The sequence below is a fragment of the Phalacrocorax aristotelis genome, chromosome 1 (assembly GCF_949628215.1).
Source record: "Phalacrocorax aristotelis chromosome 1, bGulAri2.1, whole genome shotgun sequence".
Taxonomy (NCBI): Eukaryota; Metazoa; Chordata; class Aves; order Suliformes; family Phalacrocoracidae; genus Phalacrocorax; species Phalacrocorax aristotelis.
Genome location: NC_134276.1, coordinates 164,794,891 through 164,811,937, shown reverse-complemented (window position 1 = coordinate 164,811,937; position 17,047 = coordinate 164,794,891). Strand labels below are relative to the sequence as shown.

The 17,047-nt window shown below is 44.7% G+C and overlaps 1 protein-coding gene across 1 annotated transcript; it reads right to left on the bottom strand.

The window, feature by feature from the left end:
* Positions 1–622: 622 nt before the first annotated feature.
* On the bottom strand, positions 623–5,729 carry HEBP1 (heme binding protein 1). Its single transcript, XM_075079096.1, has 4 exons — positions 5,578–5,729; positions 5,290–5,428; positions 4,012–4,192; positions 623–2,680 (listed from the first exon to the last, which is right to left on the bottom strand). Exons 1-4 carry the CDS (start codon positions 5,653–5,655, stop codon positions 2,509–2,511), a joined length of 570 nt encoding a protein of 189 aa, XP_074935197.1. The 5' UTR covers positions 5,656–5,729; the 3' UTR covers positions 623–2,508.
* Between the last annotated feature and the right edge of the window lie 11,318 nt (positions 5,730–17,047).

Genomic DNA, 17,047 nt, shown 5'->3' with positions numbered 1-17,047 from the left:
TGCCAGTGAGAAGGCTGAAGGTGCACAAGAAGCTGGGAGGGAACACAGCCAGGACAGTTGATCCAAACTGGCCAAAAGGATATTCCATACCACATGGCATCATGCTGGACAAAAATAAAAACTTGGGGGCAGTTGGCCGGCAGGGCATAGCCACTGCTTGGGAACTGGCTGGGCATTGGTCAGTGGGTGGTGAGCAATTGCATTATACATCACTTGTTTTGTATATTCTTTTATCATTATTATTATTTTCCCTTCCTTTTCTGTCCTATTAAATTGTCTTTATTTCAACCCACAAGTTTTACTTTTTTCCCAATTGTCTCTCCCATCGCACTGGGGGTGGGGAGTGAATGAACTGCTGTGTGGTGTTTAGCTGCCTGCCCAGTTAAACCACAACATACAGAAAAGGCAAGTCTGTTTGCATAAGCTTTTGATATCAGTTAACACTGTTTATGAAACTGAACCCTGCCTACTGCATGGAAAAGGCCAGCAGCAGGGCTGCACAGGCAGAGATTACAGACGTGATTACTCTCACTGTTGGGTCAGAAGTTCTTGCCCTCTGTTCAAGAGTGTATTTGTGCTATGAAGAAAAAAAAAAACAAAACACACTCCTGAGACATGCAGCTCTGTTCATAGCAGGTTTATTATTGGTCTTCCTAACATCTGAGATTTCACAGGAGAAATTTTGAGAAATTTCAGGATTTTGATCATTGCAGGACATTCATCTCCGGTAGCCAGAAAGGACTGTGTCCACAGTCTACACAGAAGTTCCAAAATGATCCAGGAATGCATATACGAGGCAGCATTGTGCACCTCTATTCTTCACCCACACAGGTAAAAATCTGACATGAATAGATTCCTTTGGATTCAGGGATGATCTTAGAAGGGCCTTTGCTCCTTTAAAAACCCTAACTCTTTGCTTTGATTTCCCTTTTGATTCCTCTTCCCCTGCACTGCAATCACTAACTGCAGCCAATAGCTTTTCCCTTGTTTTTTTTTTTTAATTAAATGTTATCTGCACTTTTTACCCGTTCTGACTAGCTGCTCTTGCATACAGGTGACTGAAGCATCTCGTGAGGTCCACAGCAAAGCTCTCATATGGCTCAGCAAGAAAGAAAAAGAAAGCATGTCAGAACCTCAGGTTTTCTCCTTTTACTCTTGAGATTTGTTCTCAGAAAGCAGGTGCATGTCAAACAGCTCAACTGGCCAGAACCTGGGATTTCTGTGGGAAATGGCTTTTGGAAAGCACCTGAACATTGAGGCACTTTAGCCTCAGAGGAGCACACCTCTTTTAATGGAGGTAACGAATTATACAGGCACCCACAGCAGCATGGTGTGTGAGCATGTTCCCACTGTGGCCATCCTGCTACCTCCCCGGCAGAGCCAACAGCTAAAATGCTGGTTTGATGCCTAACAGTTAAACATTGCCAGTCTTCCTAAAACAATACCCATCCTTACTATTGTATATGAAGTTTCTGAAAGGCTACTCATTTTTTGACGTAAATCCCTATTTTCAAGAACAGCCAGGTTTTCCTCCTCCTTTAAAGACGACAGCTGCTCTGAGTGGCCCTTCAGAAACTAACACCATTTAAGAAGAGTTTTTTTAAAGTTCTGTACCTACAGTAGTTTCACTAGATGCTCACCATTCTTCAAATGCACCCTCTGATCACAAGTAATAGGCACCTGCTTTTTTCACAGCCTGCATTTTTCTAATTCAATTAGATTACCACACACATTTCAGCTTTGGCCCTTGTGTAGGCTAGTTTTAAAGAAATGTTACACACAAGTAACAGGAAGGTCAGGAAATGATCTTGGGGTCTGCACGTCACACTGTCCAGCTGCCAGCTGAGATCAGGGCATAACACGCTCCAAAAGGTCTCACCTCAAACAGAAGGATAGCTGCAAACAGAAACCGGGATCTTCCTCTAAATTACATTTCTCAGTTAGATGACTGAAGTGTTGCTCTCCTGAACACTATGACTCAATGTAAAGGATGCTTATTTTCACTGCGCTGTGTTGGTAGCAATGCCCGTGTCCCTTTAGACTGCCTTTGGAGTGGCACAGATAAAAGCGGCATTTTACAGCTGCAGCAAGCCCAAGAAGATAAAAAAGTCTTTGTATGCACTTTTGTCATGTTCTCCTGCCTGCCTCAGGTGAGACTAATAGTCTGCCAGCATTTAGACGTGACTCCTGTCAGGCACCAGTCTTGCTAATTAAGTACTTTGGCTGTCTCAGCATTGAACTCGGGGAGCCTGTGGGAGATAAAAGCAAGCCACCGACAGATCATGAGAATCTGTGTGGTTGAGGACTTGGCCCGGAATGAAGGAGCAGGATTGTCAGAGGATTCTGCAGTGTTCTTCTAAAATGGTTGGTCCATAAAAGACCAAGGCATAGATGTGGAGGGAAGAGAGGAAGGTTTTCTGCCTCTGCCAAATTGTTTATTTTGAAGAGGAGAAGGACATAGTGTGGGGAGGCTATCAGTGCAAGCCAGCAGCAGTGGCAGCCAGATGCTCACTCCTTCACAAACCAGACCTCATTGTGTCGCCCATAAGGCTTCATGGGGGGGTCATAACCATTGCAGAGGTAGAAATCCGTGCGGTATGCAGCTTCACTCCCCAGAGCAGACTTCAGCTTGGCAGCATAGTTCACATAATCCTCCTCTTTGGCATAGCCACCAAACTGCCTGCAAAGAAACCAAGCACAGAGAGGTGCTGAGCAGTCCTGGCAGAGCACAGAAAGGAAGAGAGGGAGAACAATATATAGCCACAATATATTTAGTCATGCATTTTGATCCAGGTCCTGCCAACATGCACTTGTGCAGGCGCTGTTCTTTGCGAACCAGCACACGTTGTCTGTGGCAGATTAGGTCTCAACGGCTACACAGCCAGGGTAACACAGCTATTGGCAGACCCCAAACAGACCCTCCCCAAACAGACCCATATATATCAGTCAGCAGAATGGCCCTGCCCTTTGAATCAACGACATATCAGAGGAACACCTTCCTAGAGCACAAGGTTATCTCCAAGTCCGCTCAGCCTGCGATCCTTACACCAATGCTGTCAACAACCATGTTCACTGTGGTGTGAACAACAATCTGCTGGAAGCCAGATCATGAACGGAAGCCAAACTCTAGTAAGTCCAAGAAAAAGACTGGGTGAGAACAGAGAAGCTAGCAATTACAGCCCACAATGCATTTTAAAAGGGGTGGTCTGGAATTGTTCTGTTTTATGTTGACCTCCCACCAACAGGAACTGTTTCAACATCAGCCAGCACCCCACTACCCTGCCTCAAGGTCAAGGTTTGAGCCAAAACAGCCTGATCTTACAGAAGTGGCCCACACCCGCAGCAAAGGTCAGGCAGCAGCTGCAGGCAAAGAGGAGCCAGACAGTTTAGAGTCAGCCAACATAGTTCAAGCAAGGAGGCAGGGGAATGTCCAAGGGGTTAAATACAAGGTGAAGAGCTTATTACTACTGTGATGCTAGTTTGGGCCCAGCTTGTTAGTCAACAGCCAAAGACATCCAAAGGCTATTTGAAGCAATGTAATGGCTGCTTGTTTCCATGATGGACTCTAGCATGAGTCCATCTAAGTGAGGCTTCAGTTGACACCCATAGTTCGATGCGAATCACACCAAAGGACATTCTTGATGACTAAGAACCACCTTGATCCCAGAAAGTGGGGAAAACAATAGTTTTCAGAAATAAGGAACGACTCAATACCTTCAAATTCACCCTCCCCTGCTCTTCACCTCCCAAGCAAAACAAAAACGCTTTTAGGTCTAACATTTGCATTTGCTTTCCCAGTGAAAAAGACTTCCATATTCCAAATGGGTGCAGCACAAGCAATGATAAGAGATACGGTAAAACACCTGCCTTCAGTCTAGAAAGGCCCCTCCATCTCCTACCACCACATGTACCCATTGCCCAGCAAGTCACCTGGTAAAACCAACTCTGCTCTTCAGAGCACGCTAGAGACCTCAGTACTTGGGATTAGAAATTCCAGGATGCATTCCTTACGTGGAATAAATGGTCATCCCCTGTCTCTCTTCAATCTTAATGCTTTCATCGCTAGGACTAGGAGGGTTGGCTTGAAACTGGCTCGGGAGCCGCAGAGAGACCTTCACTTTCTGCTGTAAGGAGCCGTCTTCAGCAGGAAAAGCAGTGATGGAGACAGGAGCAGTCATGCCCATACCAATTCCTGAAAGAGACACACAGACATTGCTGAAGGAGTCTAGGGAACTCATAAAATTAACGCGATTCACAAAAGCTAATTTTAGTTTAGGAATTCCATGTACACTCAGTCAAGAGTAGGGTCCTCTGGGGCATGCAGACCAGCCACATTAGGCTTCTGCTTGGGCCAAACTTCTCTTTCTACTGACTACACAAGGACCCTGAGAGATAAGAGCCCCACGTGACCTGTGGATGGCTTTTTATTAATGGTCCTGTTTCTGTGGTTCTCAACCATACAGCTCATGCCACTGAGACACCGTTCTTCTGACAAATCACCTCTAACACTACAGGGTCTGTAGTACCAGGGCAGGTTAATGGCACATGTAAATCTTTACCAGCATTTAAATTGTTATCAATGACACTTAGTGGTGAACCCATAGCCAATACTGGGTGACAGGAGCTGAGAAAGATGTGATAGCAAATGTATATGCCTCAAAACCACTCTGTGGTCTTCTCCTCCTGCTATGGATGATTACTGATGCACATACTTTAGTAAAATGAGAATTAGAAGCAATCACCTGGAAGCACCATTTACCACATACTGTTTTAACATTACAAAGTACCATTAAAAGGCAAGCTCTTCGTTCATTTCCTTTCAGGAATAAAAATTGCCAGAGTATGAGATAAAATATCAAGGTCATAGAAGTTATTTCACTGCCTACAAGCGCATGTCACAGAACCGAATATCCCAGATATCCTGGATTTTACCAGCTACCGCTACCGAGGGAGCTGTGATAGATATACATGTACCTATCCTCACACTATCCCAGTTGCAATGCAACTCATTCCTGCTTAAATAAATAATTTTTGAGATTTTACTCTGAAACAGAGGTGGGTTAGGAGTGGACTCATAGCATGAGTTAGCTGGGCACACTCTGACGTATGGCAAGTTTATTTTTCCCAGTGAGCGGCCATCCCCATCACAGACCCCTGGTGCTGGGAGCCGCAAGCCAGGCAGGTCCGCAGTGCCGTTGGCTCCATCCATCCAGCTTTCACCAAGCTTCTGCTAGCAGCAGTCAACCACAAACATCGGCCAAGCCCAGCGGGGTGGGCAGCATCTCTCACCCTTGTCGTTGGTTCCTCCGACGTACTTGAGGAGCTTGAGCACCCCTTCCTTCGAGGCTTCGTCGAAAGGCTTCCCTGACACTTCCACCGCCGCAAACCACCCGCCCTCGCATGCCCTCTCCTCGTAGCTGAGCTGCTCCTGGGGAAGGGGATGGAGAAGCTGCCAGCTGTCTGGATGGGCTGGAAGGAACGGAGGACACCGGCTCCCCCTCGCAGCGCCTTATCCAGCCCGGCTGGCACAGAACGCCCCCGGGGGAACAGATCCCGGCCGCCGGCCCCGCCACCTACCTTCTCCCCCTTGCTCAGCACTCGGGAGGGCCATGCCTCCACCGTGCTCAGCAGGGTGTTCTTGATCATGCCCAGCATGCTACCGCTCAGCTCGGCCCCGCTCGGCTCGTCTGGCTCGGCTCGGCCCCGCTCGGCTGGGCTTAGCTCGGGCTCGGGGGGCGGGCCCGGGGGGCGCCCCGCCTCCAGCAGCGCGGCACACCGCCCCCAGGGGGCGCCCAGGGGCCGCCGGCGCCGCGGCGGCACGGGGCGGGGGCGGGGGCGGGGGCGGGGGCGGGGGCGGGGGCGGGGGCGGGGGCGGGGGCGGGGGCGGGGGCGGGGGCGGGCGGCGGCGGGGCCTGGCCGTGGGGGGGTCCGGCCGCGGCGGGACGGGGGGCGGAAAGGCGGCAGAGCCGGGGGAGACGTAATGGAGGACGCCGAGAAGTGAAGAGTAACGAAGCGCGGGAGCGGGTGGTATTCATCGAGGGGAGGGAGGAAATCTGAAGGAAATGAAATACAAGGGAGGGGAAGTACTGATAAAAGTGTGTAATACATAGTGTGAAGGGGCACAGCTCTCCTGAAACTGCAAAATCATAACTTTTTTTGTTTGTTTGTTTTGTTTAAATGGAACCAAGGGGGATCACAGTTGTTGTCTTTTAAGTGAATTTAAGGAAGTGCTCCATGTCTTTGTGGATGTTGTAACCTTTAAGTAACGGGTAGATCTTAGAAGCTGCTGCTGCTATTTGCTCTCCCTCCACTGGCCTCTGCACATGGTCACAGCCCAACTGGTCAGCTCCCTTTAAAATTCCAGTCAAGGTCCCTTCCCAGAAATAGATATAAATTAGCACATCAGGAGGCTTAGATGGCTTGTGTAGCTCTGTATGTTTATGTGCATGAAGGACTTAGATTCTTCATGAGCACAAGTGGGTTTTAGTTGTATAAGCCATGCCAAAGGACAAGTGCCAGGGAGAGAAAGTGCCTTGCCCGGGATCGTTTAAGAAGAGGGTAGTGGGGGCAGGAATTGAATAGCGGTCACTGGTGCGGCCATGGATCAGACCATCCTTCCCAGGCAGATGAGGCAGAGCCTGCTCAGCTGGATTTCTGCCTCCTCAAATAGAAGGTGAGTGGCGTGGAAGCAGGCTGATGCATAACTTTATTATACTTTTAAAAAACAAAAGAGAAAATTATTAAAGAAATGTGTCATTAAAGCATTCCCATCTAGAGAGAGAGGGTGGTGCAAAGGCAAAGATGATAAAGCAGCTGGCCGTGGTCATCTGATCAGACAGGCCATGTTCAGGTCAGGGAGCAGGACTGGAGCCTGACATGGACTTTAACAGAGTGAATGACAGGGCTGCTCTCAGTGGTGAGGAGGCCACAGATCTAGTTATTTATTAACCATTTATATCATCTGGTTTATTCAACATGCAAGAAATTGCAAAATTGTAATATACATTGTGTGCTGCAGCTTATATGTTCTCTTTTAAAACAGTGAGTTTCTCCACTGAGCTGAGGAATTATGCCAAAAATATCAATTTGCACGTATCGGTATAGGAATACATGGACCGAGTCAGAGCAGAGGTCCATCTTGCCCAGTCCTCTGTTGCTGGCAGAAGCTGATGGTGGACATCTAGGTAAAAAGTAAAAGCGTGCAGTGATCTGGTCTGGCCTCCCACCTCCAGCCATCTGTGACTGAGGGACTTCCTTGAGCCAGAAGTCTTACCTTTCTGTTTCATGTTGGATTTTATACAACTTCAGGGTGCCTGATAAAATTCTCATGTCTAAAATTTGAACACGAAAGCTGACATTTACATTGTATTCTTCCTCAAGATAGGCCAAAGTGACCAGCAGTCTCTATAGCCCCAAGCAAAGTGCATAAAGCATCCCCAAGAGGGACCAGCAGTCTGTGCAAGTGTACAGCTGATGCTACAGCACAGCCTAGTAGCTCTGAATGCAGAATAACAAGGAGGAGCTTGATGCAGCCTTTCTCTCCTGTTATTCCTTGTCATTTATGTAAATATATTCTGGGATCAAAATACTCTACATTTCCTGAGAAACTATGATGACAACTTCACCAAAGGCACAACTGTATCTTTTTATCAGCCTTTTCACAGGCTTGATTTTTCCCTTGTCTAGTTAAGCAGTGTTTCAAATTCCCAAGCAAAAGCCAAAGAAAGACCTTCCAGGTTAGAGTTTGGTATTTTCTGAAAACCTGAACTCAGAGAATTTACATATGGGAAATATTTATCAGATTGTCTCATATACTCACCTCCCCCCACTCAATTCTCAGGTCACAGCCTGTGTTAATTCTTCTGGTTCATTCTGAAAGATTTCATATAAAACTAGTTTTTCCCCTTTCCCTCTGAAGGTTATTATAGTGTCACTGAACTTCTTTCCATAAACTCAGGCCTTGGGAATCCTTAAATAGCCAGTCTGCATCCTTGCTGTTTACGACTGAAGAGTGTTTGCAGAAAAACTGTCATGCCAGCCTCCCCCAGAACCATTTAGACATAACCCATTCTTTACTTTTGTTCTCATAAATTGCTTAATCCAGACCTTTAAAAAGGTAGTTTATTTTCCTCTCTGACTCTCCTGCCTATGTTTCAACAGATTTCAGGTATGCAGTTGGCTACAATGCTGTATGGGACTCTCTGTATAGAATTTACCTTTAGAGACCTGAAGGGCAAGCCCACTCTATCCTATGTTCAGTACATAATTTGATTTCTGCACTGTTTTTTATCACCAGTTGTATCATCAGGAAGCCACAGGCAAAGACCAGCCGAAGGCGGGGCATTCTGGGTATTCCGTGAGGCACCAAAGTTCTTGAGTTGCATAGTTATTCTTTCTCTACAGATCTTAATTGTGCTAAAGAATGTTGGGAAATGTCTGGAGGTCAGTGCCTGCATGTGGAGAAGATACTCTGGAAATTAGACGCCCATTGAATTAACTGTGATTTTGGGGACTGAACTGTCTCTTCAGCTATTTTGGAAAATCCTTCTAGACACCGGTCTATGCCATTAGGTGTCTAAAGAGTTTTTAAAAAAACATCCTCTGGTTTCCAAGAGTCTTGGCAAAAGTCAATGCGATGTCTTTCAGAGTGCTGGAAATTCTGAACATATATGCTGAACAACAGGGTTTTGAGTGCCCAGTTCCAGGTACCTAAAAAAAAGCTCTTTGCAGAAGATAGATGTTCAGATTTGGTCCCTATAATCTGACACATCTTCAATCTTAAACATGATGCACAGACCAAAGTTATCCAACCTTACCCACCCTCTGGACTTGTAAATGGGGCATTCTTTGCACTGATGGAGAATAGGTTAAGGCTGTATTTTAAAACATAGCTTCCTCCCCCCCGCCCCCAAGCTGGAAGTGCCAAACACTAATCTATCTTTCTGCACTCATCACGCGTTTAGCACTTTTTAAGATCAAATTCATCAACTGTGTCAGATGGAGTGCTGTAAAAATAGGACAGAGTGAGAAATTCACCTGATCTTTACAGAAAGAGCTTCCTCTGGTAAGCAGAAAGAATGACTGTATAGCCTGAAGGTATTTGCACTCAAGTAGACCGAGTTTGTCAGCTCATTCTGCTTGGGACACAAAACAGCCATCACTGAAGAACAGGGTCAGATTTCACCTACTGACCTAGGTTGAAAAGGTAGCAACAAAAGGCAGGAGTTCGGTCTCCTTAGTAAAGCTGACTTGTGTGTGCTTTACTTTATTCCCTCTAGCAGCGTCCCAAGGAGAAAGGCTTAAGCAGATGAAAAAAATTAAGATTTCCCTTTTTTTTTTCTGGTAGAGAATTAACTTCTCTGAGGTCTCCTGCGAGCATACAACCTTCTCCTATGCATCGGAAGTCTCCGTAGCTGAGTATTTCCACGCCTCTGGCTCTGCAGAGCATTCATTCGGATGGGAAGGATGGTTTTGCTGATGACATTGAGGCGTTCATTCAGTTCTTCTAGCCTTTTCCTTATCGACTGGACATCCCTCACGAGGTTGTCCACAGCTGCAGAGACAGGGCGGAGACTACAGAGAGAGTAATACAAGGGAATAACTCAGTGTGAGGAGTGTTCCTGAGCATGCAAGATAATTTATCATGGCCTTGTGTTTGTTGGTGGTAAAGTTGCAAGGAGCCATTAAAAGATGATTCCAAAGCCACCTGACCTGAGGTGGTGGGAACTCATCTAAGATGCCCCTGTCTGAACCCAGAAAACGATGAGCTTCAGGACCAGCATGGGCAATGCTCTTCCCATCGCCACCAAAGCGCAGCTGGCTTGGTGCAGAATGACAGACGGTGTATGAGCTCCCAGAAGCACTTCACAGCACTCCTACTTTAAAGGGGGAGATGAAAACCAACCTGCATGGCTGGAGCCAGAAGGTGTAGAGAAGAAGAGAGCAGCAGTGCATGGGATCACCTATGAGGACTTCCCAATGAAGGGCAGCCTGCTGCATGCCATGGTACAGCTGCGATTGCACAGCCCCCTTGTTGCTCCAAGCTGTGCCTCTGCCAGAGCTGAGGTGGGGGAGAGCCAGGTTTTACATCAGGGTTTGGCAAGGTGAGGGCTGCGCTGATGCACCAGTGTGCTTGGGGGTAACCATGTCCCCTCTCTTGGAGGGCTTCCTCTCAGTCTCCCTTTGTGTGTTACGAAGCTCTGATTATCATTCTAATCTTACCTGTTATTAATTAGTATGAATTAGCCTCACTGTTAACCAGGAGCAGAAATGGGGGCTGCGCCAGGGATTCACATGGATTACTGTCAGTCCTCAATATTTCTAATGGACTGGCCTGTGTCCTTACCAGCAAACTCTTAATTCAAAACCCTATGCAGGACGCATGGCTGAATAGTCTCATTACATCTCCTTGGACTAAAGTTAAACCTTTCCAAATGCATGACTTAATATTAGCCGTGATAATCTTAGGCACCAATGAATTTCAGCACTGACAGTGTGAAAGTTGTGATGAATTCTGTGCTAATAACAACAGCCACCATGCAGTCAGGGAGAAATCCACCTGATGCTAAAGGCCAGCATATAATCTATCAACTATATCCTCTTGAGACTCTAATTTGTACAGATATTGTGTGACCTTCTGACTAGTGCCATTTTATTCTTCTAGCCTTTCCTCTTCAGCTGGTTCAATGCTTAGCAGTTGTGGACAGATATTCTTTTATTTTTCCTAAAGAGAAAGCTGAGTTATGGAAGAGGACCACTTGCTTTATGAACAATTCTGATTTAAGTGACACATAAGTTTCTAGTACTCCCTACTCCTCTCTCTCTTTCATTGCCTTTTCCACTCTGTTTCTGGAAATTTCAGATTAAATTAAATTTTGTGAGTGTGTTCAGTTGTTAATATTTCCTGCAATGCAAAGGGGGAAATATGAGGACATGGACTAGTGAATAGCTTTCTCTGATCTGAGTGTTACAGAGACTGAAATAAAAAACATCACAGGCCAAATCACCTTCTTCTCCCTGCCCTGTGGCCAAGTCCATGTGTGGATTTGTAGCACAACTCATTTTTTCAGCCTGTTTACACAGGAGTGAGGTGCCAACAGCAGCCCAAGTTTTCTTTAATTCTTATAATACAGTCATGGCAATTGAGAATGATCACAATAGTCAGCAGAATATTCAATATGCTAGAGTAATCAGAGCTGCTAGCACAACAGATACCAAGACAGTGGGATTCATCTCCCCACACTTGAGCAATATGAAAGTGCATCTTAAAGAAGATGAATCCCACTCAAAGAAGGACACCCAGGAGAGAACTGAATCCCACCTCCAGATGAAGGGAATTACCTGGAGAACTCGGGCAGTAAAGTATTCGGGTTGTTCAGCAGGGTGTGTTTCATTTGCCAGAAGATGCCATTTCCCCATTTCTCAAGTGTTTGGGTAATGCTGTTAATGCCTTCTATGTTGACCTTGTCAGCTAGGTTAGCAGGACGTCCATGGAAAGAGGAAAATAAACATGACAGGCAAGAAGACATGAGCCAGTCTGAATTTGATTCCACTCCCCACCACTTGAACTGAGTTGCAATGAAATGTCAAATATTAAACGTATGGAGGGTCTAAATTAAAAAGCAGATAACCCTTCCTTACAGTGTGATTCTCTGCCTCTGGATGCCTGAGTTTTCTTCTGCCACTGGATACCCCAGCTGATTATTCCTAAAACCATTTTTCTCTCCAAAAATCTCAGCAGCTTCCCGGGAGTTAAGAAACAGCAGTCATAGTGAGCACTGTGTCTCACTCCAAGGACACAATAGGCAAATCTTCATCCCTGAGTTAGCAAACACCTCCCAGGCTGACCCACCACCACCACCACCGCTTACCGCCTTCTCTGTAGTTCCATTTCTGATGCTGGTCCAGAAAGTCCTGGGATTTACTGCAGGGCAGGAGGATGAAGAAGAGGAAAAGAGGAAGAGTCACCATGATGGCTGTTCGTAGGACCTTGACTTTCCCCTGCTCTGTGGAGACAAAAATCTTGCTAACTGCTTTATTTTTCCTTTTCCTCTCCTCCTCCAGCTCCCACCTGTCACTCCAACATGAAATTTCTCTCTGATGATCTATTTCTTTAAAAGGTTGTTCAGGTTACTCAGCCTAGCTTTCACAGAAGCATGGGGACTTTTCTTTTTCACAAGTACAAACCTCCTTAGTTTTTTCAAGCCACTGAGTGGTAGAGAGATGTTCTATCAACTGGCAGCAGCTAGAAAAGTAGCTTTGCTTCATAGGTAGCCATGTTGGGATAGAACCTTATAGCAATGATATTCTGTGAATGTCAGGAGGAGGTACTAGGAAGGACGGAAATAGCTGCATCCCCACTTCACAATTAGTGAAAGCAAGATACAAAACAGTGAAGCAATTTATCAAGGGTATCAATTTAACAGAGACCAGAATAGGAAGTTGTTTTTTCTGATCTGATGCACTAACCAGTGGCAATAACTGAGATGCTGCCCAGTGATGGAGCCTCAAAGGCAACCCCACCCCCCACATACTGTCTCTACCTTACCCTGGTGTCAGGGGTTCAGTTCTTCCTGAGCAAATCTGCAAAGTAGGCAAGACAGTTCATACTGATATGAGCACTTTACTAAGCTCCTTGTCTTCTTTAGAGTTTACCATCATTCCCAAGCCAATGGAAGTCAACCCTAACCTACAGGCCCTCCTGGACAAGTACCATCTCTAAATGCAAAAAGATAGGTCTCCACAGCTTACTTATGCTAATTTGTTATTCTGTCTTAATTAAGTAGTCCCTCAGTGTTGAATCTTAAATTTTTATTTTTTGAAAATGTCATGAACAGCTGTTCTGGTAGAAACTGGCTGGAAGTATCAATTATGCACATATTGCACATAGCAAACAGAAAAAAATGCATTGCCAAGTTCATGGGTTTTAGTGATGATTTCAGTCATCTGTAGTCACAGTGATGGAAGGGCTCATATGAGAAGTAGGCACATTCAGAAAATCCAAATTACTCCCCTGTTCAGGTACATGCATCAAAAGTCTAAGACCTCACTGAAAAATATGAGGACATTAATTTGCTTTTTGAATATCATATAACCCTCATCTAATCATCTGGGAAGAATTCAGCCACCTCAAAAACTACTAGAAGCTGTAGCAGATAAAGCAGTACATAAATAAATCCTTTTACTTTGTGCCTTTCTTACATTCAATCACTAGTGTATTTTAATTGCAACTGCATTAATTTTTCCATATATTTAAAATAGCAGTATGAATATAGCCATACTGATGGAAAATGTCATGCTACTTTAAAAATATTACTTTCCACCTGTCAGGATGTATTTTGTGCTCAGTATTCTTCTTCTAATTGCAGTATTCATTTAAAGGAAAAAAATAAATTACCTTCTTCCTATCTCATGCATCATACACTTCTTCCCCCCAACTCAGAGCTGCCAAAATGAAGATCTCTAAGGAAGTTGAAGCACATAATGAAAAGGTCTTTATGGGCCTTCTTGAAACTATTTGCATTGACACCACAGCAACTCTGCCTCTCTGCATTTCCACATAAATACTCCAGCCTCTAGACCTTTTTTTCTTTTTCTTTTGATGACTATGCACTGCACATGCCTTTTTAATCTTCCCTGATGGGAAAGGACTTACCAGACACCAACATCTCTAATTGCAAATGATTTGAAAATGCTGCCAACATCAAGGAGGCAGTGCGGCTTCCCAGTTCGTTTTAAAACATCTTGAAGAGATTGTCCATTCCTTACCCTTTCCACCTTCCACCTGTTTCAATACCCCAGGGCTTGGATACTTTCGTCTTTCTGTATTTGATAAAAGAAGAGCGGTGATAAATTCCACTTACTGATACTGAAAATCCACCCTACTTGACCTCAAACGTTTTAGAACATCAGGTGTCCAAAGGAACCACAAGACCCGCATGCTCTATTTGCAGGTCCCCTCATGGACCAGATTCTTTGTAGCTTTGCTCCCTGCATTCCTGAGGGCCTACTGTAATTTATTATCATAGTAAACATCAGGTTATAATCATCTTTGAAATAGATTCTCATATCTCAGACACTTACACAGATATTGAGCAATCTTCCCTCTCTTAGGTGGAATTGTAGAGGCAAATGGATATTCACTAATAAGGTTACTAGCACAAAAAGTCTGCAGGGTCATCTGTAATAGGAACCAGATCCCAAACCCACTGCATATATGTCTTCAATAGTTGCCATGTCACCCTGGAAAATACTGTCAGGGTAGAACACGGATTGACAAGCAGGGAAAACTCTCTTACATCTTAGATAAAGGTGCTTTTCTAAGTTCAGAGAATAACAATAATAACATAATAGCTTTGTTATTGTTACTATTAATTACACTAATATGTCATGCTCTCTGTCAGAAAATTACATCATGTTCTGCCTTTTGAGCAGGCTAGGCTCAGTGATTCACCAGACAGTCCCTTCATCTGCAAGCAATGAAGACAGATATATTCGTCTCATTATTACACAATATTTTTCTCTTCTTTTAATCTCTCAAGTCCTTGCTCCGACATGATAAAAGAGCTCTGCTAGCTCAATACTCTGAGCATGGCCCTGCTGGGATCGGCAGTTGTGCCATGCAAGCCTGAATCCCTGCCCCAAAGCAAAGGAGCACTGCCAGGATTTCAACTCCATCACTGTCCCTCTCCCATTCACCCTTACTGTTTCTTGCTGCTCCAGTATGCTCCATTTCACGCAGCAGGGAATGACAATAGAGCACTGAGATTTCACTGGAACCTACCCCAGATTTTGACATTGAGGGAAAACAGATGATGAATTAAGTTCACTACTGCCCATTGGTTGTGCTGTCTGCTAGGATATGGGGGAATTGCCTGGGTTATCCTCTCCCAGTGCCCTCTCTCCCCTGAAACCTGAGGAGAACACACTGTTCCTACTGCAGACAGGTGAGTTGTTGCATTATGATTCAGAGCTTGCCTGTCCCTTGTATACCAAGAGGTCTTGAAATCTTTCCCTGCACTTCTGACTGCTCTAAACACATACACACTCCTGATGCCATGCATGAGCATCCCGGTGTGTTAACTCAAGCCCATGCCTGCTTTGAGAAGATTTTGTTGATTAGAGTTAGCAATCACTGTAGTGATACCTAAAATGAAGGATTTTTTGCTGCAATATTGGACTGCAAGTGAATTAGCTTTGTGGTTTTCATTTGAGACCCGTTCTCCTCTCATAATTTTCCCAAGTTCCCTTCAAGCTACTTTCAAAATAAAGCTGAAGAGTGATATTGGGTTTTGGGTTATTTGCAGAGAAATAAAATATACTTTTAAATGAATTAAGGAGTTCAATCTCAGGTAGATCATAAATACACAATATGTAGCTCTCACTCCAATGGTAATGGATATTTAAACATCGAAGTAAGTTTAGCATTCTCAATTTTGTAAAGAATCTCAATAGATAATAAAGGTATTTTTGCAGACTCTTGGAATTTCTCTGTCTTTATGTCCATATGCAATATTTTAAGAATATTTTAAGGTTATATTACACACACCCAACTAAAATGTTCTGTTTTATGTATAAAGTCAAAGAAGGTTTAGGTGCTATAAGCCGAACAGCTTCACATTAATAAAAAACATATAGTAGCTGCACACAGTTTCTCAGTCAATGCCAGTTCTGCCAGAGCTCCCAGGCTGGGATCCTGAAAAGACTCTGAGCTTTTAGAGGAGAAAGCTGCCAAGGCTGTGAGTCCAGAACAATCAAATAATTTGCAAGCTCTACTTGCAAAGCGGATGGCATTTGTTAGCTCTCCATGTAAAAAAAATCAGGGTAATGTAAACATTGGCATATGCTTATAGTATTATGTAATGGTGGAAAGATCAAGAAAAATGCCAACAGCAATTAAAAAAATTGGATGCTACAATATTAATCCAGCCACAGTAGTACAGATATCACCTGTTTCAAAAGTCCCTATTAAAAATCCATTGTAATGTATTACTTTCCGGTTTATATGTGTGTGGGTATAATGCTAGATGTTGGTACACATGCACACCCAGCTTTGGGCTATGTAGGAATAACAATATCCTGACTTTTTTGAGTTTGGCAACATATTTGAGTTAAATAGTGCTTTTGCATATATTTAAGAGTTACACTGCTCATATTCTACATGGTTGTTTTGTGAAAGCAAAGAGCACCTGAATCCCTCAAATAGCCTGACCATCCTGCTAACCAAAGGGATCTGATTGACAGCTCTGATGACTGACAACTAGGGTGATGCTGTTGCCAGCAGGCAGACATACTGATGCTAAAGAAGAAAAAAAAATAAAAGCCAGCCAGGTGCAAAGCACACATCTGCCACAAATCGTAACATTAGTAAAGTACTGTTGGTCCTGAGGAGGTAATATATACCTTCTGCCCTTTCTCTAGGTGTACCTGCTTTTTCAGGATATGTCTTATCTCTCCCTCATTTAGAGCTTGGTGCTCCCTCATAAGAAGTTTCCTCCTGCTCCCTGGGTAGGCACACACAGACCTTGCACTCTCCATGTCTGCCTGTCTGGCTGTCTCTGAGGTTTTGCTCACTCTTCCTTTCTCCCTCTTTCATTCACTTTGCACACCCCTGTTCTCTGGAAATGTAGGTAGCAATCCTCCAACCTCCAAGTCCATGCCAGTCTGCACATGTTCTCTCCTCTCCTGGCTCTTTCCACAGGTGCCTTTAGAGTCCCTCAACACAACCAGCTCTTTCCAAGGTGCATGGATGTGTCTTCTCCAGAGGAAGAAACAAAACATTCCTGGGAAAGAAGGCAGAGAATTGCATACAAACATTACCTGTGCTCTTGAGGCCAGTCCTTCCGTGATGAGCCTTCCAAATCTCTGCCTCCCTGCTCCTCTTCTCCTCACCACCCCCTCTGCATTTCAGCTTGCAATAAGTGACGTGTCCCTCTTCATTTCCCCGCTCTCTGCGTTTCCACAGTCTTCCCGTGGAGCCTCCTCCAGCTGTACCTCTCCTACCCCTCCCTCCCACTCCTGCAAGCTAGCCATCTCCCCCCACACATGG

Excerpts from the sequence above, each read along its gene's own strand:
- HEBP1 (XM_075079096.1), bottom strand. The coding sequence starts at position 5,655 with ATGCTGGGCATGATCAAGAACACCCTGCTGAGCACGGTGGAGGCATGG. Across the intron at positions 5,429-5,577 it reads TGCTGAGCAAGGGGGAGAAG|GAGCAGCTCAGCTACGAGGA; the intron begins GTAGGTGGCGGG and ends CCCCTTCCCCAG. Across the intron at positions 4,193-5,289 it reads CGGAGGAACCAACGACAAGG|GAATTGGTATGGGCATGACT; the intron begins GTGAGAGATGCT and ends TGTCTCTTTCAG.